At 33.5% G+C, this 26,571-nt stretch overlaps 6 protein-coding genes across 8 annotated transcripts; 4 read left to right on the top strand and 2 right to left on the bottom strand.

Moving 5' to 3' along the window:
• The first annotated feature begins 1,608 nt into the window (after nucleotides 1–1,608).
• On the top strand, nucleotides 1,609–5,564 carry LOC120263154 (haloacid dehalogenase-like hydrolase domain-containing protein At2g33255). Of its 2 annotated transcripts, none has more exons than XM_039271103.1 (6): nucleotides 1,609–2,001; nucleotides 2,081–2,123; nucleotides 3,607–3,667; nucleotides 4,708–4,842; nucleotides 5,087–5,265; nucleotides 5,422–5,564. In XM_039271103.1, coding segments are annotated over exons 1-6 (798 nt in total). In that variant the 5' UTR covers nucleotides 1,609–1,622; the 3' UTR covers nucleotides 5,423–5,564. The 2 variants fall into 2 exon arrangements, with proteins under 2 accessions (XP_039127037.1, XP_039127000.1); XM_039271066.1 differs by having other exon boundaries at nucleotides 1,610–2,001; nucleotides 5,087–5,312.
• Nucleotides 5,565–6,441: 877 nt separating this feature from the next.
• On the bottom strand, nucleotides 6,442–10,744 carry LOC120262801 (glutamyl-tRNA(Gln) amidotransferase subunit B, chloroplastic/mitochondrial). Its single transcript, XM_039270694.1, has 8 exons — nucleotides 10,069–10,744; nucleotides 9,787–9,996; nucleotides 8,441–8,581; nucleotides 8,121–8,324; nucleotides 7,824–8,021; nucleotides 7,407–7,475; nucleotides 6,844–6,960; nucleotides 6,442–6,752 (listed from the first exon to the last, which is right to left on the bottom strand). Exons 1-8 carry the CDS (start codon nucleotides 10,699–10,701, stop codon nucleotides 6,672–6,674), a joined length of 1,653 nt encoding a protein of 550 aa, XP_039126628.1. The 5' UTR covers nucleotides 10,702–10,744; the 3' UTR covers nucleotides 6,442–6,671.
• Nucleotides 10,745–11,776: 1,032 nt separating this feature from the next.
• Nucleotides 11,777–14,015, top strand: LOC120264585 (late embryogenesis abundant protein 7-like). Its single transcript, XM_039272411.1, has 3 exons — nucleotides 11,777–11,903; nucleotides 12,665–12,781; nucleotides 13,641–14,015. Exons 1-3 carry the CDS (start codon nucleotides 11,850–11,852, stop codon nucleotides 13,767–13,769), a joined length of 300 nt encoding a protein of 99 aa, XP_039128345.1. The 5' UTR covers nucleotides 11,777–11,849; the 3' UTR covers nucleotides 13,770–14,015.
• Nucleotides 14,016–17,467: 3,452 nt separating this feature from the next.
• LOC120260358 (receptor-like serine/threonine-protein kinase ALE2) lies at nucleotides 17,468–22,364 on the top strand. Of its 2 annotated transcripts, XM_039267813.1 has the most exons (10): nucleotides 17,468–17,898; nucleotides 18,167–18,250; nucleotides 18,620–18,709; nucleotides 18,965–19,075; nucleotides 19,151–19,240; nucleotides 19,359–19,727; nucleotides 19,813–20,076; nucleotides 20,518–20,907; nucleotides 21,055–21,295; nucleotides 21,379–22,364. In XM_039267813.1, the coding sequence occupies exons 1-10, from the start codon at nucleotides 17,841–17,843 to the stop codon at nucleotides 22,070–22,072; spliced, it is 2,391 nt and encodes a 796-aa protein (XP_039123747.1). In that variant the 5' UTR covers nucleotides 17,468–17,840; the 3' UTR covers nucleotides 22,073–22,364. The 2 variants fall into 2 exon arrangements, with proteins under 2 accessions (XP_039123747.1, XP_039123757.1); XM_039267823.1 differs by lacking the exon at nucleotides 18,620–18,709.
• An 867-nt stretch (nucleotides 22,365–23,231) lies between these two features.
• Nucleotides 23,232–25,813, top strand: LOC120249257 (rust resistance kinase Lr10-like). The gene is made up of 3 exons (XM_039267368.1): nucleotides 23,232–23,912; nucleotides 24,007–24,191; nucleotides 24,294–25,813. Exons 1-3 carry the CDS (start codon nucleotides 23,236–23,238, stop codon nucleotides 25,418–25,420), a joined length of 1,989 nt encoding a protein of 662 aa, XP_039123302.1. The 5' UTR covers nucleotides 23,232–23,235; the 3' UTR covers nucleotides 25,421–25,813.
• On the bottom strand, nucleotides 25,417–26,240 carry LOC120258605 (CAP-Gly domain-containing linker protein 1-like). Its single transcript, XM_039266067.1, has 2 exons — nucleotides 25,958–26,240; nucleotides 25,417–25,643 (listed from the first exon to the last, which is right to left on the bottom strand). Exons 1-2 carry the CDS (start codon nucleotides 26,238–26,240, stop codon nucleotides 25,441–25,443), a joined length of 486 nt encoding a protein of 161 aa, XP_039122001.1. The 3' UTR covers nucleotides 25,417–25,440.
• Nucleotides 26,241–26,571: the final 331 nt, after the last annotated feature.

Genomic DNA, 26,571 nt, shown 5'->3' on the forward strand with positions numbered 1-26,571 from the left:
TATTATTTAAGGTTGTTCATAAATATAATATTATTATAGTTAATTACTCCGGTCTTTGTTTACTCGTTTATTTTACTAGATTACGTGGTTGATAATTTAAAATTTATAAAATTACATTAATTTTTCAAAATTATCCTTATTTAAAATATGATTTAAAAAAAATTATGTAGTTAATACTATTTTTTTTGTTTTTTTTATTCATTTAAAAAATTTATTAAACATTAAATATATTTTTTAAATTTATCTTTGCACTTTTATAACTTTTAATAAATCAAACTACATAGTTTATTAAATTATATTTTAAATAAAAATAATTTTGAAAATTTAATATAATTTTTTATAAATTTTAGATTATCGGCTAACTTTAACTAACTTTTGTAATCCATGTGAATTAATTAATATAGATAAATAAAAAAAGACTAGGAGTATAATTTATTAAAAATTATAGAAATAAATTTAAAAAAATTAATATTTAATGCTTTACAAATTTTTTAAATAGAGGAGTAAAAAATCCAAAAAAAAACTTTTAAATGGAAAAAAAATAAAAATACCGGAGACACAGTATTTTTAAAAACTTACCCTAACTAATTTAGGTTTTTTTTTTAAATATTGCAAATATATATACGAAAGTTATTTAACAAAATAAGTATTTTGGGGGAACTGTTCCGTTTTCTTTTTTTAAAAAATACAAAATGGGAGAGCATCTCCCTTTTTTATTTCTTTTTAAATAAAAAAATAGCAAAAAAAAATTTGTTACTGTTTTTTTTACCGTTTATTTTATTTTTTCTTTTATAATTCCCATTTCATACCATTATTTTTCTCCAGTATAGTAAACCAACATGAGTGAAATCTTTACCATCGTTAAAAATAAGAAGAAAAAGTAAGGGTGATTAAATTGAAAAAGGGCAAATAGTATGTAAGAGTAAAAATGGGCTACTAAGATTAATTTATATAAGGAGTTTGAATTTCAATTCTTTCCATTTATGATCACTGCAAGTTTAATAATCCTAATTACCGACTAATGTAAGTTTGACCATTTTATTTTGTAGAAATTACTGACCGGTGCATGTTTGTCTATCCTACATTATACTAAGTACTGACCAGTGCAGATTTGACCATCATACTTTGTACTAATTATTAATCGGTGCAAATTAAGCCATTCAACCGCTACATATTTAATCGCTCTACTTTGTAAAAATTATCGATTAATGTAGGTTGAACTGATATTTTTTCTAATATTTTCGGAATTTATATTTTTTTTATATAAAACATAAAAATAATATAAATGGAATTTTATTTTCTTATATAACTTTTAAAAAGGGTATAGTATAGGTTGAACCGACTAACTCCATAATAATTAAAAAGAAAAATTAAGATGAAAACGGGAATTTTTTTTCCCGTTTTCACTCAACTTGTGCATTCCAATAAATAATCCATTCCATACATAATTTTGTAAATAATTATTTTTAACAATATTTTAAAAAAAAACACTAATTCAGGGGGTTAGATGCGAAAAACATTACCCGTAAATATCAAATAATAAATTTTGGAAGGACTTATTTAGAAAATTATAGATTTTTTTTTTTTAGTTCGAAATAAGAAAGCAAGCTTTGGTTGTCACTATGCTTCATCCTTTGCTCCGACGCTTACCCTCCATCACTCATCCACTCTCCACCGCCTCCGTTCATCGCCGGCGCTGCGCCGCCATGGCGGAATCTCCGGCGAGATACCTCACCGTCGCTGCCACCCCGAAGGCCTCCTTGAAGGGTGTGGTCTTCGACATGGATGGCACCTTGACGGTGCCGGTCATCGACTTCCCGGCCATGTACCGCACCGTGCTCGGAGAGGACACCTACGCCTCCCTCCGCTCCGCCAGTCCCTCCGGCGGCATCGACATCCTTCATCACATCGAGACCTGGGCTCCTGCTGAGCAGCAGCGTGCATACGAGATTATCGCCCATTTCGAGCAACAAGGCCTCGATCGCCTCCAAATCATGCCCGGTTTTCCCTAATCTCAAGCTATTTCGATTTAGATCTGAAACTATTTTGGATTTCAAATCTCATTGTTCCCTCTCTGAAGGTGCTTTGGAGCTTTGTAGATTTCTGGATTCAAAGAAGATTAGGTAAACACTGTTTTTTTTTTTCTGCAATTTTAAACCATTCCAAATCAGTACTGCGCTTTTTTTTTTAATCATTTTGCATGATTTTTATGGGGTTTTTTTTTTTCAAGTGTATTGCTGTCTCTGATCATAGTTCTTAATATCTATTTCATCGGCGATTTAATTTTTTTTTTCTGCAATTTTTAAACCATTCTAAATCAGTACTGCATGTTTTTTTGGGATCATTTTGCATGATTTTTGTGGGTATTTTCAAGTGCATTGCTATCTCTGATCATAGTTCATTTACTTTTTCCTTGCATTTGTAAACCATTCTCAATTATAAATGATCCTGTGTGGAATTCATCATATAAATGTTGTTAAGATGATGTGATTATTTATTGGGAGTTTTTTCAATTGTTTTGTTTCATTTTTGTTTGTTTTCTTTCCTACATTGCTATCTCTGATTGTAGTTCATTTAATTTTTTCTTGCATTCTAAACCATTCTAAATAATTAATGATCCTGTGTGGAATTCATCATATAAATGTTGTTAAGATGATGTGATTGTTTATTGGGAGTTTTTTCAATTGTTTTGGTTCATTTTTGTTAGTTTTCTTTACTGCATTGCTATCTCTGATCATAGTTCATTTAATTTTTTCTTGCATTCTAAACCATTCTCAATTATTTATGATCCTGTGTGGAATTCATCAGATAAATGTTGTTAAGATGATGTGATTGTTTATTGGAAGTTTTTTCAATTGTTTTGGTTCATTTTTATTGGTTTTCTTTCCTGCATTGCTATCTCTGATCATAGTTCATTTAATTTTTTCTTGCATTTGTAAACCATTCTCAATTATAAATGATCTTGTGTGGAATTCATCATATAAATGTTGTTAAGATGATGTGATTATTTATTGGGAGTTTTTTCAATTGTTTTGGTTCATTTTTGTTAGTTTTCTTTACTGCATTGCTATCTCTGATCATAGTTCATTTAATTTTTTCTTGCATTCTAAACCATTCTCAATTATTTATGATCCTGTGTGGAATTCATCAGATAAATGTTGTTAAGATGATGTGATTGTTTATTGGAAGTTTTTTCAATTGTTTTGGTTCATTTTTGTTGGTTTTCTTTCCTGCATTGCTATCTCTGATTGTAGATCATTTAATTTTTTCTTGCATTCTAAACCATTCTCAATTATCAATGATCCTGTGTGGAATTCATCGTATAAATGTTGTTAAGATGATGTGATTGTTTATTGGGAGTTTTTTCAATTGTTTTGGTTCATTTTTGTTAGTTTTCTTTCCTGCATTGCTATCTCTGATTGTAGATCATTTAATTTTTTCTTGCATTCTAAACCATTCTCAATTATCAATGATCCTGTGTGGAATTCATCGTATAAATGTTGTTAAGATGATGTGATTGTTTATTGGGAGTTTTTTTCAATTGTTTTGGTTCATTTTTGTTGGTTTTCTTTCCTGCATTGCTATCTCTGATCATAGTTTCTATAGGAGGGGCTTGATTACTCGCAATGTCGATGCTGCTGTCGATCTATTTCATCAACGATTTGGGGTTAGTTCTTCTTCTTTATATCTCTTGTGATCGAGCACTTGATCCTTTTCTACATTTAATCATTTAGTATTCTCTATTGTGCTTGTTAATTCTAGTTTAAAATCTTGTACTCTATCTGTGATTTAGTTCTATGATTAAATTTCATATTCATATTGTCATCCACTCACACAAGAGTCTATGAGACAAGTTCTCGCCAAGTGAACCTAGAGTTCGACATGTATTTGGTTTGTCCATGTTCTCAAAAATAAAGAAGTGTATGTATGTACAATAATCATCATGTTGCAATTATAATTTGGTTAAGTGTATTCAATCAAATGATATTCAGGGTATGAACTGCTGTGAGGGAGATAAAGACGTCTCATAATGTATAATTGTCTGGTTTATAGCAATAGGAGCAATGAGATAAGGATTTGCTTGCATCTGTTGCACAAACAAATGGCCCATAAGATATTTAAAGCTGATTAACAACATTCAGAGTACTTTGCAATCGTTGTTTCTTGTGAGGGTTTTTGAGAAGTCTCAGTGTTTGCAACTGTTCATATTCGAATTATTCATCGTGTGCATAGTTCTGGTCCACACACTATTGAAATCTAGGACTTTCACTTTGTCATACAATTTCAATCAGCAATTATTTGATTTAACCAAAGGTTGGTGCTCTTTGCTAAAGGCTGCATGTGACTGTTTATAAATTCTCAGACATGTGAATAACTCTTCTTGTCTAGTCTGACCTAACATTCTTTATTGAATCAAAACATGTGAAAAATTTGTGGTAGGATTTGTGTGGTCCATCTCTTTCACAGATGAATTCACAGCACATGTGCAAAAATGAAAAATAGAATTAAATACTTTGGTTCTGAGATTCTCTCTAACATGATTGATTATACCTGTCACGCCCTCGAAACATTTTGTTCATCAATTTCATTATTTTTATTCCTTTATCAAGTATGAGAAAGTGCTCCTAGTTACCCTTGTGTTTTTTTCCTGCAACTTCATGGATCAGGTTTACCTTAAACATTATGCATTTCTGCCTGTCATTGCAGATAATGTTTGCCCCAGCATTAAGTAGGGAATTTCGTCCTTACAAGCCAGACCCCGCGCCATTGCTGCATATATGTTCAACTTGGGGTGTATCCCCGAATGAGGTTATGATGATAGGCGATAGCCTGCGAGATGATGTGAGTTGATTCTATGCTATCGTATGCCTCGTCGTCCCAATTTATCAGTGGATTCATTTCTTAATCACCTAACTTTCACAACATTTATAAACAATTGTGCAATTATTTTTAACCATTCAAAAGCAGCAGACTGCAAACTAGACACTGTTGTAACCGAAGACATGTTCAGTTGATTCGTCTACAATCGCACATTTCTAACCTTCCAACTGTTTGACTTATGGAAATGTCGATTTTGTTTAAACAGGTTGTGTGTGGGAGAAGAGCCGGTGCCTTCACATGCTTGCTGGATGAAACAGGTAGGTATGAGTCCCCGGACTGTTACACCGATGAACAAAAACCCGATTTTAAGGTGTCCTCGCTTGAGGAAGTTCATCCTCTCTTGGAAGACTATTTCAATTTGGTCCCGGCTTCACAAACTGCTTAGTAAGGAAATCAATGTCCTTATCGACATGCATCACCAGCTTATTGATGTAATTGATCATTTGCTAGCTATTTCTCATTCATAGCATCAAAGATTCAAAGCCAAGAGAATTTGGCCATGAAAACTGACATTGTTCTTCTTTGTATTCATGTCAATAGAGAAGATCCCACTGGTTGTACTACGAGTAACATCGACATTAGCAATGTATTGAGGATGCCGTTGGAATTATGACAACAGCGCCCAGCCGTATGTATCTTTTGCTTTTGGATTTATGATTCGTATTTGATTTTCCCCATTTTCACTAGGGTTTATCATGTGAGTTGCCTCACAAAAGTAACTCTTTCGCAAGAATTTCTAAAATCACTGATGACCAAATCGTCTATTAATATTTGAGCTCTCATTAAAATTTTTCACAAGTAGTAAGAATTCAAATCACAAGTGAGAATATATTTCTGAGTGTAAATAGTGATTATGTATGAATAATTCTAGCGCTTCACATATGCGTTATTTCTGCTCTCATTTACTCCATTAAAACTTATGTACACTAATGCCTTTTTGGCCTTGTTTGGGTTGGCTTCTCAAAAAAGCACTTTTTTAAAGTTTAATAGAAGTGCTTCTGGAAAAAGTGCTTTTCCAGAGTAAGTTAAGCGCTTTTTTATATTTTGTGTTTGTATTAGCTTTTCTGTAAAAGCAGAAGCTGTAAAAATAAGCTAAAAAACAGCTTTTTTCAGAAGCTGCTCATCACTAGCTTCTGAAAAAAGCTGTTTTTCAGTTTTTTTTACAGCTTCTGCTTTTGCAGAAAAGCCAATACAAACAATTTTTTTTGAACCCAGAAGTGCTTAACTTATAAAAAAGCACTTCTGGGTTTTCCAAAAGCTCATCCAAACAAGCCCTTTAGCAGTCTAACCACTCATTTTGGCAAAAAATAAATTAATAATTAAATAAAAAATAAGAATAAAAAGCTCCTTTTTTATTGTGAGACTTGACTTTTAGGGTCTTTCTCTATGAATGAATTGTGAAAGGCATGTTTTGCCTTTAATCTCATGAGACCTGTCGATAACATTCCCCTTTTGACCTTTTGATTAAAACTCAGAAAATAAATTGACAAAAGAAGAATTATCTGGCAAGTAAAAATATTTAAGGGCTAATGAGTAATTTATTCTCAAATGACATAGAACTCAATATAAACACCATTCACCATAGTGGCACTAGTAACTATCATTTCAAAAGGTTTATTTCTGTTACATTATAAGAAGAATAAACCATCAATGGAAAATAGCGTCTTGATTACATTTTGTGCATAAAAATGGATAGTTAGTTAATCTATTTCTATAAATTATACAAAGTACAAGAGATTGGTTCACCAAATAAAATTAGAAAAGGTTTGCATCAAGAGATCTGGAGTTCATTAGTTTTCGGCATTCAATTTTTCTATAAGGATTTTGTTCAGAAGCATTGGGTTTGCTTTTCCCTTTGATTCTTTCATTACCTGAACATACTTAAGATGAGGAAACATGAGTAAATGAAATAATTATAACTAGAGATGCAGAGTTGACATGAAGTTTCGGTGATTTACTGACCTGACCGGCGAAGAACCCTTGTAACTTTGTTTTACCTCCGTGGTACTGCTGAAGTTGCTTGGGGTTTGCCGTAATAACTTTATCAACCAGCGCTTCGATTGCGGCTGGATCAACAATCTGTGGGTTCAAATTTGGAACAAAATTCACACATCAATTCTTCATACAAATATTGATGTATTAATCATGTACCATGTCCACAAGCAAACAATAAACAAACAAGACTGATTGTTGAGGAATGTGATAAACATATGTAGGTGTTACCCTTATATCATAGGACTGCTGAAATTTTTAGGAATCTACATCATATATGAGGAGCTTCAAGGGAACTGTTTCACTATTAATGGCCATGCACAAATAGGATCAAGTTGATTAGTAACATGGTATGGAACTGTTAGGTCAAACTTAAACCATTTCCTTCGAAATGAAATTAAATCCTTGCTTGGGATCAACCACAAAAACATCACTTCATGCTCATATGGTGCACAATTCATTTACAAGCAACAAGCAAAGAGTAATGTTCTCGAAAAGATAAAGTGCTTAAACAGAAAGGAAGAAGAACTTGCCTGAATTAAATCCTTTTCTTCTATCACTGCCTTGACGGTTCCCCCTTTTGTTATTAGCTCCACAAGAATCTGTAGACATTAAAATTAAGGGTATGAGTTCTGCGTGAAGAGGTCCAAGGACTAATAAAAATTAACTTGATGATGTTTAAATTTAATTTGGTAACTACATGTACTTAATTCTTATTCTGTAGAGTCAGCCAAAATACAGCAAAACAAGACGGGTGGTACATCTATACACTTAATTCTTGCCATTGTGCTTTCCTTTTTGTCCTACATTATGAAATGTGTTCTTCATTCTTGAAGAAATATAGAAAAGAAACGATTGCTTAAAATCTGTTGACGAAGCTAGGCGGTCTAATGTACCTATGAACTAATAAATATAGGAAGAGAGAAATTTTTTCATGGCTGAGACATCACCTCCTTTCCAATTTTCCCACTAATTGTTCCATTTTTTATGGAAGCAATCAGCTCGGCAAGCTCTTGGGGTGATAGTTTGATGTCATTTATTGACAGCCGCTCGTTTTTCAGATAAGCTGCAATATCACCCATAATCCAATTGGCAGCCAACTTGGCATCAGCCCCCTTTTTAATGGTATCATCAAAGAAATCAGCTACCTGAAAAATTCATTAAAAACTTGAAGCTTCTTGATTATTATTGTGATGATACTTGAGTTATTGAATGAAAAGATGAGGCAATTCCCAAGTTACACTTACATAATTATCATTTGCGAGAAATAATACATCTTGCATACTGAGGCCCATATTCTCATAGCGTCTGCGCTTTGCTTCTGGAAGTTCAGGTAAAGATTTGCGAATCTGGTCAATATACTCTTCTGAGAGAACCACTTCAGGAAGGTCAGGTTCCGGAAAGTATCTATAATCAGCAAGCCCTTCCTTCTTTCGCATTGTAACTGTTTTCTATATGATGAATACATTAATAAATGAAATCAAAAAATTTGAAGCAACATTACAAAAAAAGGAATGAGGAAAGAAAATTTTCTATTTAAACATGAAAAAAGAATGATGATTTTAACCTGAGCTCCTTCTTCCCAAAGACGTGTTTCTTGTACGATTTGATCACTCTGACCTTGACTATGGAGAAGCACCTGCCTAGAGATCTCAAAGTCTATAGCTCTGCTCATTGCAGAAAATGAATTCATATTCTTAATCTCTACCTGCCATGAGATTAAAAGGAATGGCCATTATGATATCCAATGTTCAACATAGTATCAGTTGAACATGTTTAGTTAACTCCAATTCAATTGCATGCATCAACTATGAATTCTATAAAACAACATATTTAAACACACCACCATGGTATATACTCACTATACATAACTACATATAAAACAACACATTCAATAGAATCTATCAAGGTCCATTAAATCATGGGTGCAACTTTAATATCAAGATTGTTTCAATGACTTCCTAACTCCAGAGATTAAAACAATAAACATGCTGGTTCTATGGTATTTAAAATAACATTGGTAATATATATTACTACAACACATAACTACACATTAAATAGGATCTAACAAGAGTCATTTTTCAAAGCAGAGACAAAGATTGCAAATTTGTTATCAAGATTGTTTCAATAACCTCCCAACTCCCAATTTTTTTGACAGTAAACACATCCCAGTGCTCTAGTTTAAAACATAACACTATTCCATACCCTCACGGAAGTGACAAAGATTGCAACTTTATTATCAAAGATTGTTTCAACAACTTCCCAATTTTCCAATTCTCTGATGATAACCATGCTAGGAACTCTATTACTAAACACAAGAACAAGGAATACACTCATAAGAAGAAATGCAAACATGTGCTCTAGTTTAAAACATAACACTATTCCATACCCTCATGGAAGTGACAAAGATTGCAACTTTATTATCAAAGATTGTTTCAACAACTTCCCAATTTTCCAATTCTCTGATGATAACCATGCTAGGAACTCTATTACTAAACACAAGAACAAGGAATACACTCATAAGAAGAAAAGCAAACACGTGCTCTAGTTTAAAACATAACACTATTCCATACCCTCATGGAAGTGACAAAGATTGCAACTTTATTATCAAAGATTGTTTCAACAACTTCCCAATTTCCCAATTCTCCGACGATAAACATGCTAGGCACTCTATTACTAAACACAAGAACAGGGCATACACTCATAAGAAGAAATGCAAACATGTGCTCTAGTTTAAAACATAACACTATTCCATACCATCATGGAAGTGACAAAGATTGCAACTTTATTATCTAAGATTGTTTCAACAACTTCCCAATTTCTCAATTGTCCGACGATAAACAAGCTAGCAACTCTATTACTAAACACAAGAACAGAGTATACACTCATAAGCAAAAACACAAACATGTTTACCTTTGTGCCAAACTCAACCTGCCCAACAGGCCGAATAGAGACATTCACGTCGCACCGAAGAGAACCCTCCTGCATATTCCCATTGCTAACACTCAAATACCTGACCATCCTCTGAATCTCCGCCGCATACTCCGCAGCCTCAATCCCAGTCCTCATATCAGGCTCAGAGACAATCTCCAACAATGGCACACCAGCTCTATTCAAATCCACCTAAACATCACCAAAACACCAACATCAACACAAAACCAAATCAAAACCCAAAGAGGCAAAACATCAAACAACTTGCGAGCAACTCCCAGAATCCGAATGCATGAGCTTTCCAGCATCCTCTTCCATATGAACCCTAGTTATCCCAAACCTCCGATGCCCACCGCCAAACTCCACAGGAAGATCAACATCAACGAAGCCTCTACTCGCAATGGGAACATCGAACTGCGAGATCTGGTACCCTTTGGGAAGGTCCGGATAGAAGTACTGTTTCCGATCGAACTTGGAACTCATGGAAATGCTGCAATTCAAAGCAAGACCAAGCCTGACGGCGAATTCCACGACTTTTGAGTTGAGAACCGGGAGGGTTCCAGGGAGACCCATGCAAACAGGGCAAATGGTGGTGTTGGGTTGAGCGCCATAGGAGTAAGGGCAAGAGCAGAAGGCCTTGGTGATGGTGGAGAGCTGGACATGCGTCTCGATGCCAATGACGGCCTCAAAGCCATGAAGACCAGGGTCGGCGACCTTCTTGTTGGAAGGATAGATGGATTTCTCTTTGGGCATTGCTGGTGGGGATTGGACGGTGAGAATACGGTCGGATGAGGAAGCGAAGAGGAGGAGAGGAGAAGCTCTAATGGCGGTAAGGGATGGATGATGGAGGAACGACGAAGGGGTTGCTCGAAACCCTAGAAAGCGGAGAGACGCCATTGCTCACCTTCGAGCAAAGCGAAGCAGCAAAACGGCGGCCTTATCTCTGGTTTTGATCTTTTTTTTTTTTTCATTTACACCCCTGGTAATTTTCATAATACTTTTTTTTCATTTACAACCCTTAAAGTTTTGTTAATAAAGAAGTACATCATCCTTAAGTTTACGCCAGCCTGTTTCTTTTTGCATATTCACCCTGTAAATAGTTTAAATTACATTTAGTATTATTTATTGAAAAAAAACATATTTTCTTTTAGTGTTGAATATTTTTTTTTAATATATCATTACTTTTTAATTTTTAATTTTTTATTTAATTTTTTTTTTTTTTGTATGAAATGTTTATTTAGCATTTGTTTTTCTCACTAGTTTACTAGGACAGTGAAATACTGACAGCTTTATAAATAAGTAGATTTTGGTAATATATATATATATTTTTTCCAAAATAGGAATACGGAAAATAAAAGTATAAAAGTGAGATTTAAATATATAAATATGATTTTAGTAAATTGTTATTATAAAAAATTATTCGCCCACTTGTCACTCTGTGGATCAAGTCTCCAAAATCTTAGGTTGAATATGTGGTTGGAGACGGGTATGCCATTTGTATTGTAAAAAAACCCTAACTTTAGCATTTTTTAAATCATAGCCATTCCATGAATATTTTTTTTAATGCGTTTAAAAACAAAAAAAAAATGCATCTAAACTTGAATAATATTATTCAATTAGGATTAAATTTTCATTATAATGTGCATGTGTGTGTGCGTGTGTGAATAGTGAATACACACATGCATACAATGAGTTACAAAATCCAAAATTGATTGAACCTAACCAGATTCATCATCAAAAAAATAAAATAAAATAAAATAAACAGCAAGCACCATACCAACATCAAGGACCAATTCAAAAATAAATAAATAAATAAATAATAAAAAAGAGTTGAAAGTTTCCTCCTATTTATCATGACAAAAAATGTAAAAAAAAAAAAAAAGCTAATAACAAGGCCAAAGATTCGTTCAACTGTTGCCACGTGTCAACTCTCACCACCCCTTTCAATCTCTATATAAAGCTTCTCCAACCTTCATTGATCTGAGCAACGAGAACAGTGACCAAATAAAAGAGCTAATTTTATTATCTAAACTCTTTGAGGCATTATGTCGAACACCAAGCAGACGTTCAATGCCGGCAAGGCCCATGGAGAGGGCCAGGTTGATATTCTTCTCTTTCTCTCTCTCTATATATATACACACACGCTTTATGAAGTGTTTGATGTGTTGTTTTCACTGGATTATTGTTTTAAGCGCTGTTTTTATATACACTTGCTTCCCTGAGTTCTTATTTATTATATATATATACATGCGTATAAGGTATTTGATGAATTGCTTCACTGAGGTCTTGTTTAAGCTTTCTTTATATATATATATATATATATATGAATACTCATAAGTTATTTGATGAATTGTTTCATTGAGCTCTTGTTTCAGCTTTATATATATATATACATGCTCATAATGTGTTTGATAAATTGCTTCACTGAGCTCTTGTTTCAGCTATCTCTCTCTCTCTATATATATATATATATATACATGCTCATAATGTGTTTGATGAATTGCTTCACTGGCTATGGACGTCCATGAATAAAAAAATCTATGTATGTTCATTGTCAGCACTTAGATCTCGAACAACTAACATTAATAAATAGTAGTTACTGTAGTAATATATACAATAATTACTGTTTGAAATAGTCTAATAAACAGTAATATTGTTCATCAATATCAACCATTGGATCATGATCCAACAGCTGATAATCACACGTCTATAAATTTCTTATATATCTACGTCGTAAATTCTATATATATATAAATGCTCATAAGGTGTTTGATGAATTGATTGAGTTTGTGTATGTATGTGTGTGTATATATATATGCATTGTTTTGATTGATTAATGGGTGAGCATTACACTGAGCAGGCAAAGGGGGAGCAATGGGTGCAATCAGCGAAGGACACGGCACACTCCATCCAGAACTCGGACACTGCTCAGCAAATGCGCGAGTCCAAGGACCAAGCCGCCGGTTTTCTTCAGCAGGTTTTTCTCTCCATAATCCATATAAACAAAACCCATTTCTTATTTCAATATTATTATTATTATTTATTATTTATTATAAAAAATAATTCTATATAAAAAAAATTATGTTTATATATTGAAAATTATACTGGAAGTAATAAGTAAAATAATTAAAAATAAATTAAATTATGAGATATGTTACAAAAATTGACATGAGGACAAGTGACTTCACTATGTTTTAATATATATATATATATATATATATTTGTGTTTAAAAAAATTAATAATTTTTCAGTTTTGGAAAAATATATTGGATACATTTCTTTAAATTTACATGATTGGCAAAATTTTTCAGATTTTGTTTATAAAAAAAAAAAATCCAAAAAACATTAGCTCAAATGTCATAAATCATAATTAAATATGCTCCCAAATATCTCAACTTTATATTAAATATCTAGTACTTAACCCCTAAAATATAAATTTTATTTTTTTTCCTTTTTTGTTAAAACATGCAGGACAATATGATTAAAATAAATATTTTTTAATTTTTTAAAAGCAAGGAGGAATGAAAATTTTTTTTAAAAAATTCATATTAATTCTTTTTAATAAATATAGATTGATATAGACAAATCACGGAATTGAACCCGCACACACACACACGTATACATTGATTGATATGAACAAATCACGGAACCGAATCTACACACACACGTATACATTGACATGAACAAATCAAGAAATTGAACCCTCAACTATTGAGTTGGGAAACAAATAAAATACGAGCCGCTGTATAAAAAATACTAACATATTAAAACATATTATTAAATTTTTTTAATAAAATTGCATTATTATTATTATTATATAAAATATTTAATTGTAGACTGGAGAGCATGTGATGCAAATGGCACATGATGCTGCGGATGCAGTGAAGAATGCTGTTGGAATGGGACCAAACAATTCAGGAACTACTACAACAACTACCACCACACACTCTACTCACAAGGCTTAAACAACCTCAACCTCTACTACTACTACTACTTCAACTTGCTGTCTTTTGCCTTATTTATGGTTCTTGTTTTGGTTTTCTTTTTTTTTATTTATTTATTATGACAATAAGTGCTTCACCACAACTTTAGAGGTGTGTGCTACCTATTTATTATTATTATTTATTCTTTTCTTTTTGAAGGTTTTGGCATTATTTAATTTTTTTTATTATTGTACTGTGCCTTCTTTGATGGCCTCTTATAATTTGGTGTATCTCATTTTGAGATTTATAATGAAGAATTATTGTTTTTAATTTTAATGGTTTTATCCATGTTTTAAAAAATAGTGGAGTAATAGTTGAGCAGTTAAATGTTATAATTTTCATGGAAGTCAAAAGATTTTTTCTTGTGTATGGTTGAGATGTAAATAAATAATAATTTATTCACGTTATAATAAAAAAAAATTATAGAGGTGAGAAGCGTGTTACTTAAATGGGTTTTCAAATAACTTGTAACTCCTTCTGATAACCAAAATTTCAAAAACACTGTCCACATCGCGTCATCTCTGATTTCCTGTGTATGTTTGCCGTTCTCTTCCTCTCTATTTGATTTTCTTCCCTTTGTTATTCGGAGATGTAAGAAGATAACTCGCAGATTGAATCTGACGTTCTCAGTCGAATGGGAAGGGAAACGTGTGCAAGAACTTTGACTGATAATTATTGTTTGTAGTATTAACCAAAAATAATTAAAAAACTCAACCAATCATATATATATATATATAACTTAATGATCTCTAAAGAAAACTCATGATCATTAAAACAATAATGGTAAATAATATTTGGTATAGTATAAACAATACTAATAAACAGTGATTAATTATGAGTTATCACTATTCTCATGAAAAAAGTTTTTTTTGGAATAATATTTTATAAAAATGTGAAATGATTTTTTTATTGTATTTCTAAAATTTTTATTATTTAATGGAGGGATATCTAAACAATTTTAATTTCAAGATTGGTCCTCCAATGCAAATAAGTACAGAGGTGGTATCTTCTTTGAAAGTCAAATTTGCCCAACTAGGTTCAATTAACAGCCCGTCCCATTCCATTGGATTAATGACTATAAATGTAAAAACATTTTATTTAAGATGATAAATAAGCGGCAAATTTTTTGGTCGAACACCAAATTAAGTTTTTTTTTATTTTAAAGTCCAAATTTTAATTTTCATCAAAATAATTATTTAAATTTAATTTTATTTCATTAGAAGGTCACTCGAAGAATTCTGGTAATTTTTTTTATAATGTGAAGACCAAAAATTCATTATCAGTAAATTAACAGCTTGTTGTATATTCAAGTGCCATTTTCACTTCTTGTATAAATGAATAATTGCTAATATATATATATATATATATATCTTTGTATCATACTTATTTAAATACCCCATAAAACATTTTTTATTTATTTAAAAATATTTTAATGCTTAAAATTTATCTCATAATAAACCAAAATCACTGCGTTACAACTAAAATCTCAATTCCAAGCAATAGTTCTCCAAATAACAAAAAATCCAATGGAATTAATCCTAAGTCTATTATCTAATTGAATATTACCACTACTCAATGGCAAAATTTCTTGGGTTGACTGTAGTTAATTATCCACTACAAAATACAAAATACACAAAAAAATAAAAAAATAACTTGAATCATGCATGTTAAAGTTTGTTATTAACTCATATTTTCAAATGTTAATATTAATATGATTAATGTTGTAACTCCATTAATGATGAGAGAGCATGAATCATTTGGAAAGAAATTATAACTAAGATAGTTTTCTTGTCATAAGTCAAACAATTCAAATAATAATTAAATATGATGTAAAAAAACTTAGAATTATAGTATACTTCTTATGAAAGAGATGGAGTGAAAGAAGCTTTGCAATATATAACATAAGCTAATGCAAATATATTTAGATAAGTTCTTAATAAGGACAAGGGCATGAGAAATAATCCTATAAAATACAGTTTTGTGGTAGTTATAATGGAACCGAGATGTGGCTCATTCTCACTTGTTGGATTGTTTCAATTTAGGCCTTGTTTTGATTGACTTATAAAAAAAGTGTTTTTTTTAGTTTAGTAGAAGTGCTTCTGAAAAAAAGTGTTTATCTTTTTTTTAGAAGCACTTTTTGTATTTTCTGTTTGGATTAGCTTTTATGTAGAAACAGAAGTTGTAAAAATAAGCTAAAAAACAGTTTTTTTTCATAAGCTGGTCATGATTAGCTTTTGAAAACGACTGGTTTTCAGTTTTTTTTACAGCTTCTGTTTTTTCAAAAAAGCCAGTATAAATAACATTTTTGGAACCATAAGTGCTTAACTTATAAAAAAACACTTCTGGGTTTTCCAAAAGCCAATCCAAACAGGACCTTAATGATTTTTAAAACAAATGGTAATAATTTTTTAATGTAATTACTTACTTATTCTTATATTATATAATAAATTAATAATAAAATTTATAAACCATGAGTAAGAATTTACCGTGGTGGTTATCATGGAGCCGAGTCCATTAGATTATTTTTTAAAGGGGGCATGGTTCATTTCTAGTAAAATGATCATTTATTTAATTTTAAAAACAAATAAAAAATGAAATTAGAAAGTAAATAAATAATTAGCAAATAATTAACTTATTAAGTAAGAAACAAATAACAATTTTTAACTTAATAATTCAAAAAAATATTTTTACATAGAGCCACTTACCTGGCTAAATCCTGAACGACCCTTCAAAATCAACTTTCTCAAAAAGTCCTAAAATAAATAGCAAATTATTTTAATGTTTAGATACTCTAAACTGAAAGAACTCCTAAAATGTTAAAAGAAATGTAGAACTACTATTTTTATTTAAATTTTTATTTTTTGGGCAAAAATCTTCATTCTATAAATATATAATAAAATGGGTATTCAAAAGTAAAAATTTATAAATACCAAAATACTGATTTTTACAACATTCATAATTTTTTTTTCAGGGAAAACCACTGGGTATCGTGGTGGATTATCACATGTCAATCAATACAAGAACTGTAGCAATATTATTTACCCAATGTTCTGAGCTCAAGTATTGTTTATTGTACTATTTAAATTTGTCCCGGGTGGATCTTTTATGGAAGGGACTGTATCTCTCCCTTGTAAGATTGCATGGGAAAAAATCTTATTAACTCAGTATAATTCTTGTAAATTTTTTAAAAATATATGTGACAGACTTTGATGTCCCACGTGACGCTTGGATAAGTTCATACATCCCTAAAACCATAGCCAGTGCACCTTTGTACTTGTCTATCCTTGATAAATCTTAAGTGAGGGACGTTTGCTACCTATTGTTAAAAAAAAATTTCTTGTTGAGTCTGATATATGTATAAAAGAATAATTGATTTAGGTCATATATATAATTAAACAATAATAATTTATAAGAGTATATGAATAAAAATATGTTTTTTTAAAAAAATACAATAACAATTATCCAATTTTTATATGATGTAGTACAAGCAAAAAAAAAAAAAAAAATCAAAACAAACAAATAAAAAATTTCAAATGGGGTAAAACGTAAAAATTCACGGATCTATTTATTATTAATAATAAATCCTCGACGGTTCCCAACTCGTTTCACGTTTCTCAGATCCGTTTCCCAAAGAAATTAAAACCACTGTTTTCTTTCCCTCTCTCCAAAGCTCTAATGGTCCAAAACTAAACCCTACTTTGCGAACCAAATCACCATCCTATTAAACCCTAGAATCAAAAAGCTTCGATTTTTATCCCTCTTTCGACTTCCCCTCTTCGATTCCTCCTCAAGATCCAACTTTTTTCTATCCCTTTTGGACTCCGAGATCTTGCCCTTTCTTTGTGGATCCGTTGGTGTTGGAGATCTGGCGAGGAGCTAGAGTTTTGTGGCCCGGAGCCCTGCCATTTGGGGGCGGCGGTGACGGCGACGGCGACGGCGAAGGGATGCTGGCATTTTGGTGGCGGGCGGAGAAGGATGTGCGGCGAGTGGTGCGGAGGTTTCTGGAGTTCTCAGTGGTGATGAGGTCTTGATCTCGGGTTGGGAGAGGGGAAGATGCGTGTTCTTGTGATGATCCTGCTTTCTCTTCTCCCTCTGAGTTCTTGTGATCCTGGTATTCTTCAAACCCTTTCTTCTGATGGAATTGGGGGAAATGTGATCTAGTTCTTCCTGAAATTTGTTGTCTTGTTGATTTGTTCTCCGTTTTGTTGAAATGTGTTGTAGAATTGCCGGATTTTTTAGGCAGATGATGTTTCATTGTTGGAGAGCTACTTGAAATTGGCTTCTATGCTTAAAAGTTCAAACTTGATTTACTTGTTGCAGTAGCTTCTTGTGGTTATTTTGCTCGTTTGTTATGCTGATAAAGTGCTTCTTTTGTTCAGGATCCAGCACACTTCATATAAACTTGTCACCGTCTGAGCACCGAACTTCTCCAACGGATGAGAAGAAGTTTCCACTGGCTGATGGTAAGAATTTTGTGCAAGTTCATTGTTCAAGCAAAGTTGGCAGTTTAAATACTTCATTCTGTCACCTTGAGTCCTCAAAATGTTATCCTGTGATAGAAGAGTCGACAAGCATTCTTATTTTTCATCTTATGCACCCTGTTTAGAATCAGGATAGCCTAAATGATTGTTACCCTGATTAGTGCTTCACCACCGGAGTTAAATTCCAGTTTAGTTCTTTCAGGAGAATGGATAGCTGTTCATCCAGTTCTATCCAGTTGTATTAAAATGAGAAAAATAACATTATTAGATTATGAACTGTTTCTCTATATACTACAAATTTGAATTATTTCAGTTCTTTCATGTGTAAACAAATGTGTCTCTTACTTCCAGGTTCTCATATGCTTCAGTTTGACTTGTTATCAAGACCGAAGCAGACACCGAGTAGATCTTTCAATTTCCTATTAAAAGTACTAAATCAGGGTAATTTGTTGCTATTCTTTCTGTCGTACAAATTTTCAACGACTATTTATGGAAATTGTTAACTTGATAGCAGTTCTCAAGAAAATGCTTTCCCCCATGCATGCCATAATCAATTTCGTGTTTTCCACATATCTGAATAGGCACACTTTGTTTTTTTCATAAGAAAGAAAATTTATTATTTTTGTCGTCTTCTTTTGCTATGCAAGTGAGCAGTATTCACCAAAAAATTTCTAAAGTATTGATTTTACTGTGCAGCGAGAATGAGAATACTAGGCCCACCGACCACTCAATTGTCGCGACATGAAAGATTGACCTTGATACCCTCCGGGCCATCACCTGCACCAGCGCCTTCTCCAAAACATCATGGTATGTAGCAGATTATATCTATTGAGCATCCTTCGTGCCATTATGGCATAACCAACAATACAAACTGCTATACAGGCACATCTAGACGACCTCATAGGTCAAAGAATCATCGGAAAAGACACCCTTCAATCTCACCTACTTCATTTCCTCCACCTGAGGGCCAAGGTTTGAACTCTTGGTGGTCAAGCTTATCTGGATAATTTTTTATTTATAAATGAAGTGGGTTGGACTTATGTTTGAAGAAACATACTATCGCTTATTTGCTTTTTGTAATCTTCATTAGATTGTGATGGGTACTGTTCGGAACCGCTCACTCAATCTCCAATTGGAGCCCCTTGTGGTTGTGTATATCCTATGCAAGTTGTGATTGACCTCAGTGTGCCAGCATATCAGTTATTTCCACGAATTGCTGAGCTGGAAGTGGAAGTTGCAGCAGGCACATATCTAAAACAAAGTCAAGTGAGAATTATGGGTGCGAATGCTAGTCTCCGTGATCCAGAATGGACTACAGTTGCCATGGATTTGGTCCCACTAGTTGATAAGTTTGACAATATGACTGCTTTGCTAACTTATCAGAGATTTTGGCAAAAAAAGGTGCCATTGGACATGTCTCTCTTTGGTGATTATCAGGTGATATATGTCCATTATCCAGGTATAGTATACTATTTATTTATTTATTTATTTTGACATCTGTGCTCGGCAGTGACTTGTTGTAACATTGGTGGACATTTTGACAGGACTTCCGTCCTCACCACCAGGAAATGCGTCATCTGCATTTGGGCCCAGTGGAAGCCATGAATATCCGTTCACAGCAAATGTCCTCTCTGGCAGGAGTCAGAAGATGAATGCCAGAACCATTGCAGTAATTGTATTATCGGTATTCATATTTGTCTTGGTATGTTTTGGAGTGACTTGCGTTCTATTAAAATGGAGAAAATTTTCTGGACGATCAGCAAGTACTGCCGGTCCTGCATTTACTTTGCCAGTCACCAAAAGATCTGGTAAGGTTAACATTTTGGTTTAAGTGACTGGGAACTATTGCTTCTCTGCCTCTTGAATTTGATATCTATGTAAACCATGTGCAATTTTGGAAACCATTATAATCCTAGAGTGAAAGAGTGATTAATCATCATGAAAACTATAACTGGAAACGATCATTTATTGCTGTAATGCTCAGTTTTGTTCAATTTGAATGGAGCTTTTCTTATATTTCACACATTCTTAGATGTTCCTAATGTGAACTACTTGCATTCTTAGTACTAATAGTCATTTGCAATTATTGTCATTTTGAATATTAATATCACTTGTATATATATCAAAATACGAAACAAAATACTTAAGAATGAGTTTAAAAAATGACCACTCATTTTACATTTGCATACTTTTTTATTTTTTTTTTGAAGCAAATCATTGTGAGAAATGTCATGTGTTATATAATGCAGGTTTTAAGTCTATGAGATCAAGCAGTTTAGCTAGCTCAACAACGGTTTCCCTTGGTTCCCACATGGCTACTTGCCCTCCCACTGTGAAGACATTTTCACTAGCAGAGCTTGAGATAGCAACTGAGAAATTCAGCTCTAAGAGAATTTTGGGTGAAGGTGGATTTGGGCGTGTTTACCATGGAATCATGGATGATGGAAGTGAGGTTGCCATAAAGTTGCTTACCAGAGAGGATCAAAGTGGAGATCGAGAATTTATTGCAGAAGTAGAAATGCTTAGCCGGCTGCATCATCGGAATCTTGTTAAACTGATAGGAATATGTGTTGAAAAGCGCACTCGGTGCTTGGTATATGAACTTATTCGAAATGGAAGTGTGGAATCCCATTTGCATGGTTTGTCACTAAACCATGACTCGAAAATAAGATATATAAAGAATTTATATATCTGTAACTATTAACTTTTTTTGTTGCTAGCATGCTGTTTTGAATTTTATTTTTCAATTCTCCGACTTATTGCACCTCTTTGAATCCATCTATCAGGTGCCGATAAAACCAAGGCACCCCTTGACTGGGAAGCTCGAATGAAAATCGCCCTTGGTGCAGCAAGAGGTTTAGCTTACCTCCACGAAGATTCCAACCCTCGTGTCATACACCGTGACTTCAAGGCTAGCAATGTTCTCCTGGAAGAGGACTTCACCCCAAAAGTTTCAGATTTTGGTTTGGCTCGGGAAGCATCAGAAGGAAGCCATCATATCTCCACTCGGGTCATGGGAACTTTTGGGTATTGTGTTCCCTTTCATCTCTCTTTAATTTGACTTGTTTCCGCTCTGTGGACACTAGAAAGACAAATCTTTTGATTTGCAGGTATGTAGCTCCTGAATATGCAATGACCGGGCATCTCCTTGTTAAAAGTGATGTCTACAGTTACGGAGTTGTCCTGCTCGAACTCCTATCAGGTCGGAAGCCTGTTTATATGTCCCAATCTCAGGGACCAGAGAATCTTGTGACTTGGGCACGACCTCTCCTGACTACCAAGGAAGGTGTACAACAACTAATCGATCCTTCCTTGTGTGGAAACTATGACTTTGATAGCGTGGCGAAAGTAGCTGCCATCGCCTCCATGTGCGTGCACACGGAGGCATCTCAAAGGCCGTTCATGGGAGAGGTCGTGCAGGCACTAAAACTAATATGCAATGACATGGATGAGACCTTTGAAGATTCATATAGCCAGAGGGAATCATCTTCTGGTCCGGATTGCTCCTTCAAGGGAGATTTCGGCCTTGAGCACAGCTGGTGCTCCGACAGTATCCCGCGCTTGACTTACAGCCATGCCTCGCCTTTTGTAACCATGGAATACAGTTCCGGTCCTATGGAAGAGATGCAACAGCGGCACTCAGCGAACGCTTTGGTCGGTAGAGTAGAATCAACAGTCAGGCAAAATAGATCAGGCCCTTTGAGAACTATAAGGAAAAAGTCGAACTTTTACAGATTAAGAGGGAGCATGAGCGAGCACGGAGATCTTCCCAAGCGCCGCAATTTAGATGGATTCTGGAATTAAGCTGATGAGTTGCAACTTTATTTTTCTGCAAGTGCATTTTCCGATCTTCTTTCGCTTCTCAAACCTGTACAGTTTCTGAGGGCCATGGCTACTAAATTCTAATGTGTTGTTGTTGTTCTTTGTCATCTGTGCTTTGTCTTTGCTGTGGGATCCCATGTTGTGTTGTTGTTTGTCAAGGGGTTAACCCACTGTTCATAATTTTGTTCAAAGAATCTCCCATTCATTTCTCATGTTGCAGCACCTAATGTTTAACCTTCATTTCCTGTTGTTTATTGCTAACATTTTTATCAAAGTTTGTTCTGTTAGTCAAGTTTAATGTTTTTCTTTATGTTTTTGGTAAAAAATTCTTACTTGATTGCTTCTTTAAGCACTGTCTTTGTAAGTATCATTGTTAGGATGTCTGGCAGGGAACTTTTAAACTGACTTTAGTCCTTTTAATCATTGCATTTAAGCAGACTTATTTTTGTTTTAAATGATTAAAATAAATATGAAAAAAAGGCAAAATGTGTGTGTTTTAAATAATAATAATCATAATAAATTAATAATAAGAAATTAAGATAAGGGAAAATTATTTATAGGTCCTTAAAAGTATTAAAAATTGTCAAATAGAATCTTTGACATTTGAATTTCCTAGACATATCTTTCTTTTTCAGTCACTGCAGCTCATTTTGTCAGTTTATTCGATTTTACAATATGTACTTTCTGTTTTATAAGTATATTTTTCGTTTAACATTACATGTTTATGTGTAATTACATAAGTTTTCACTTAATATATTACTTTTTTGTTTAATATTTATTTTTAATATTTAATATTTTACTTTTTCTGTTTAATATTATGTGCTTCGGTTTACAAAATTAAAGGTCATTCAGTCAATTACAGCTATTTTTATAACAGAAGAATTAAAAATTAAACTATTTGAATTTTTTTTAAAATAACCCAAATTTGATTGGACAATCTGTGTATAAATGATATTTAGACTGACCTTTTAAGTATTTCCACAATGGAAAATAACAACATAAAATATCTCACACAAAATGATAAAGTCAAGTCAGAAAAATACAGCCAAAAAGTCAACATAACTTTAGAGTTGACTTGACTTCCAACTAAACCTTTCCAAAACCAGAACTCAACCATGACCTTCACACCATCATCATCCTCATCCATGGCTATTCCTTCTTCTCTTCCATCTCTCCTTCTTCTTCTTCTTCTTCTTCTTCTCTTCTCTTCTCCCTCATCTCCACAACCATGTCCTCCTCCTTCATCTTGTGGTGACCTCACTGATATCCACTATCCCTTCTCCCTCAAACACTCTAATTCTCCTTCTTACTGTACAGAACCAGGCTATGAACTCACTTGCAACTCCAAAACCAACAAAACCATCATCAATATCCTTTCCAACAACTACTATGTCTCCAATATCTCTTACACTAATTCCACCATGCATCTCATTGATGTTTCCATGTCCAATGGCAGTTGCAACCTTCCTCTTCATTCTCTCCCATACACTCAGCTGGTTTCCAAGACTAACTTCAATCCAATACCACAATGGGCTAATTTTGTCAATTGTTCACAGGAAATCAACAACTCCATTTACAAGCCCTTACCTTGTTTGAGCAGCAATGGGAGGTTCATTTATGTTAACTTTGATTCTTTTGGGGGATATTCTCAGAATCTTATGGTGTCTTGCAGCTTTATCTCTATGATTCCCATTGATCATGTGCCTTCAGGAAATGATGATGATGTGTTTCAGATTCTTGCCAAGGGGTTTCAGGTTTATTGGGGTTTTGGTGATTTAACAATGTCTTGGCTTTTTTATAACTGTTTGGATGTATGTAAAAGGTGAGTGTTTGCTTGATTTCTGTTATAAAAAAAAGTTTCAATTTTTATTTGATTGAATGTTTTCTTTTGGTATAATAACAATTCTCTGCTGTAGCATGTTCAAGGAGAACATCAGAAGTGATGTTGTTTTCTCTGGGATTGTTTCACTTGTTAGAAGTGAGAAGCATTTTCCTGCATGTTTGGATGATTATAGTGGAATGGGATTGAATAATTTCAAACTGATATTTTGCCTTTCTATTGTTGTGGTGGTGTTGATTCTGAGTATTCAGCTTTTGATAGGCATGTATTTGTTTATTATTTTTTTATTTATTGTTATCAATTTAATCATCAATTTGAGCAAATTATCTCATGTTCTTGTTTTTCTTTTTGTGTTTGCTGCAGTGTTGGCATTGATAGGAAGATTTGTAATTGCACCATTAACAATCTGTGCATTTCTCTTGTACAAGTGGACTTCAATGATGGTTTCTAATGATTTTGTTGAGAGATTTCTGAGAAATCATCAGCAGACTTTGGCACCGACACGGTATTCGTATACCGATATCATAGCAATGACAAGTCATTTCAGGGAGAAACTTGGTCAAGGAGGATTTGGTTCTGTCTACAAAGGCCGTTTGCCCGGAGACCGTCTGATCGCCGTCAAGTTGTTGAGGAATTCGAAGAGCAATGGTGATGATTTCATCAATGAAGTTTCAACCATTGGAATGATTCACCATGTAAATGTCGTGAAACTAATTGGTTTTTGCTCAGAAGGATCGGACAGGGCATTGGTTTACGAATACATGCCTAACGGCTCACTTGATAAGTATATCTTTTCGTCGAGTAACTCAAACAATAAGTTCTCCTCCGCGAAACTCAATGAGATTGCTTTGGGAATTGCTCGGGGAATCAATTATCTACATCAAGGATGTGATATGCGAATACTGCATTTCGATATCAAGCCGCATAATATTCTTTTAGATCATAATTTCACTCCAAAGGTATCGGATTTCGGTCTCGCAAAGTTGTATCCAAGGGACAATAGCTTGGTAGCGGTTAGCGCCGTGAGAGGGACAATAGGATATATGGCTCCGGAGCTGATATCAAGGAGTTTCGGTGTAATTTCTTATAAATCTGATGTTTATAGTTTTGGAATGTTGCTCTTGGAAATGGCAAGCGGGAAAAGGAATGCCGATCCAAAAGTAGGAACTACGAGCCAAATTTACTATCCTTCATGGATTTACGACAAACTTAATCCAATCAATGCCGAGACAGAGATCATTACCGAACCCGACATTGTCATCAATGAAACAGAGAAAAAGTTATGTATGGTGGGTTTATGGTGCATACAAATACGGCCGATGGATCGCCCGCCGATGAGCAAAGTAGTAGAGATGTTAGAAGGTGATGTCGATAGCTTGCAAATGCCACCGAAACCTTTCTTCGCAGCTTCTAAACCACAGCTCTCGCCAACTTTATTCTTGAACTCTACTGAGGATGCTGAACACACCACCATTTCGGAAGACGATTAAACGATGAATTGGAGTCACATCTATATTTCGGCATTTTTTCCGATACTAAGGATCTTGAGACTTTGCCGCAAAATATCGATGTCTCTCTCCTTCTTGATGTTTTCATTCTCCATTGCTGCTAATCTTGATGTCAATGCTTGAACTGTCTCCTCTTTGGCCTTCAATTCCTTTTGGAGTTCTTCAATTATAAGGTATTCTGAATCACCCTGTGAACACTTCTCCCCTGCAAAAACAAGCCCATCTTATATGTTTACACCAATTTGATTTATTAGTTTACCTATATATATATATATATATATATATATATATAAATATCTTCTTTCTTTTTTGGACATGTAAGCATTAATATCTTTTTAGCTTTTGATATAACAACATGGAATAGAAAGATTCATGCAGTTGATACCAAATAGTTAGAACTATCGACTTCTTTGTTATTGTAGCATTAGTGTGATTAAATCTATCTGCATCTTTGTTGTAACTTGTAATGCAATAAAGAAAGAAAGAAAAGAATGTGATAATTATAATGAAAAACAAAACCTTGGAGAAGAGTGTGAAGAATAAGATGATCAAGTTCAAGCTTGATTTCATGGTAAAGCTTCTTCCATTTCTCCAAAGCCACTTCCAAAGTCATCTTCATTTTGGCCATATCTTGTTTCCATTCTTCTTCTTTGCAAGCAAATAACCACAAATCATGCTCATACTTCAATGCTTCTTTTTCTCTTCTCTTCTTCACTTCCTTCACTTCATCTTCAAGTTCATTAATCTTTTCCCTTAATTCTCTACCTTCATCTTCTTCTTCTTTACTATTACTAATTCCCATTCTCTCTTTCTTTCTTTCTTTCTCAAAGCACAAATAAACATATATATGAATTTATATTTATAAAGTATTTTCATGTGATGAAAAGAAAGACAAGGTAATGTTTTTTTTGGAGGCAAAGGGAATTTTGTTTGATCCTGAAATGCTTTAAAAAAAATCTAAGTTGACAGAATGCTTGCCATTGTCACAACCATGGCACTTTTCCTCTGACAAAGATTAGATTAGTATCTTTTAATATTAGAAAAAGGCAAGGGTATATTTTAAATATATCATATTTCAAGTTTCAAACCATGATTGATGACATAGTCATTTATTTGTATATGTATGAAATATA

Source organism: Dioscorea cayenensis, chromosome 1 (genome assembly GCF_009730915.1).
Source record: "Dioscorea cayenensis subsp. rotundata cultivar TDr96_F1 chromosome 1, TDr96_F1_v2_PseudoChromosome.rev07_lg8_w22 25.fasta, whole genome shotgun sequence".
NCBI lineage: Eukaryota > Viridiplantae > Streptophyta > Magnoliopsida > Dioscoreales > Dioscoreaceae > Dioscorea > Dioscorea cayenensis.

What these genes read in the sequence shown, in the direction of transcription:
- LOC120264585 (XM_039272411.1), top strand. Translation starts at nt 11,850, where the DNA reads ATGTCGAACACCAAGCAGACGTTCAATGCCGGCAAGGCCCATGGAGAG. An exon ending in AGGCCCATGGAGAGGGCCAG is followed by an intron (nt 11,904 to 12,664) that starts GTTGATATTCTT and finishes TACACTGAGCAG; the next exon opens with GCAAAGGGGGAGCAATGGGT. An exon ending in CCGCCGGTTTTCTTCAGCAG is followed by an intron (nt 12,782 to 13,640) that starts GTTTTTCTCTCC and finishes ATTTAATTGTAG; the next exon opens with ACTGGAGAGCATGTGATGCA.
- LOC120263154 (XM_039271103.1), top strand. Translation starts at nt 1,623, where the DNA reads ATGCTTCATCCTTTGCTCCGACGCTTACCCTCCATCACTCATCCACTC. An exon ending in TCGCCTCCAAATCATGCCCG is followed by an intron (nt 2,002 to 2,080) that starts GTTTTCCCTAAT and finishes CCCTCTCTGAAG; the next exon opens with GTGCTTTGGAGCTTTGTAGA. An exon ending in TATTTCATCAACGATTTGGG is followed by an intron (nt 3,668 to 4,707) that starts GTTAGTTCTTCT and finishes CTGTCATTGCAG; the next exon opens with ATAATGTTTGCCCCAGCATT.
- LOC120249257 (XM_039267368.1), top strand. Translation starts at nt 23,236, where the DNA reads ATGGCTATTCCTTCTTCTCTTCCATCTCTCCTTCTTCTTCTTCTTCTT. An exon ending in TGTTTGGATGTATGTAAAAG is followed by an intron (nt 23,913 to 24,006) that starts GTGAGTGTTTGC and finishes TCTCTGCTGTAG; the next exon opens with CATGTTCAAGGAGAACATCA. An exon ending in GAGTATTCAGCTTTTGATAG is followed by an intron (nt 24,192 to 24,293) that starts GCATGTATTTGT and finishes TGTTTGCTGCAG; the next exon opens with TGTTGGCATTGATAGGAAGA.
- LOC120260358 (XM_039267813.1), top strand. Translation starts at nt 17,841, where the DNA reads ATGCGTGTTCTTGTGATGATCCTGCTTTCTCTTCTCCCTCTGAGTTCT. An exon ending in TCTGAGTTCTTGTGATCCTG is followed by an intron (nt 17,899 to 18,166) that starts GTATTCTTCAAA and finishes TCTTTTGTTCAG; the next exon opens with GATCCAGCACACTTCATATA. An exon ending in GCCAGTCACCAAAAGATCTG is followed by an intron (nt 20,077 to 20,517) that starts GTAAGGTTAACA and finishes TATATAATGCAG; the next exon opens with GTTTTAAGTCTATGAGATCA.
- LOC120262801 (XM_039270694.1), bottom strand. Translation starts at nt 10,701, where the DNA reads ATGGCGTCTCTCCGCTTTCTAGGGTTTCGAGCAACCCCTTCGTCGTTC. An exon ending in AGGTTGAGTTTGGCACAAAG is followed by an intron (nt 8,582 to 9,786) that starts GTAAACATGTTT and finishes ATCTCATGGCAG; the next exon opens with GTAGAGATTAAGAATATGAA. An exon ending in GTGGGAAAATTGGAAAGGAG is followed by an intron (nt 7,476 to 7,823) that starts GTGATGTCTCAG and finishes TAATGTCTACAG; the next exon opens with ATTCTTGTGGAGCTAATAAC.
- LOC120258605 (XM_039266067.1), bottom strand. Translation starts at nt 26,240, where the DNA reads ATGGGAATTAGTAATAGTAAAGAAGAAGAAGATGAAGGTAGAGAATTA. An exon ending in TCTTCACACTCTTCTCCAAG is followed by an intron (nt 25,644 to 25,957) that starts GTTTTGTTTTTC and finishes TTGTTTTTGCAG; the next exon opens with GGGAGAAGTGTTCACAGGGT.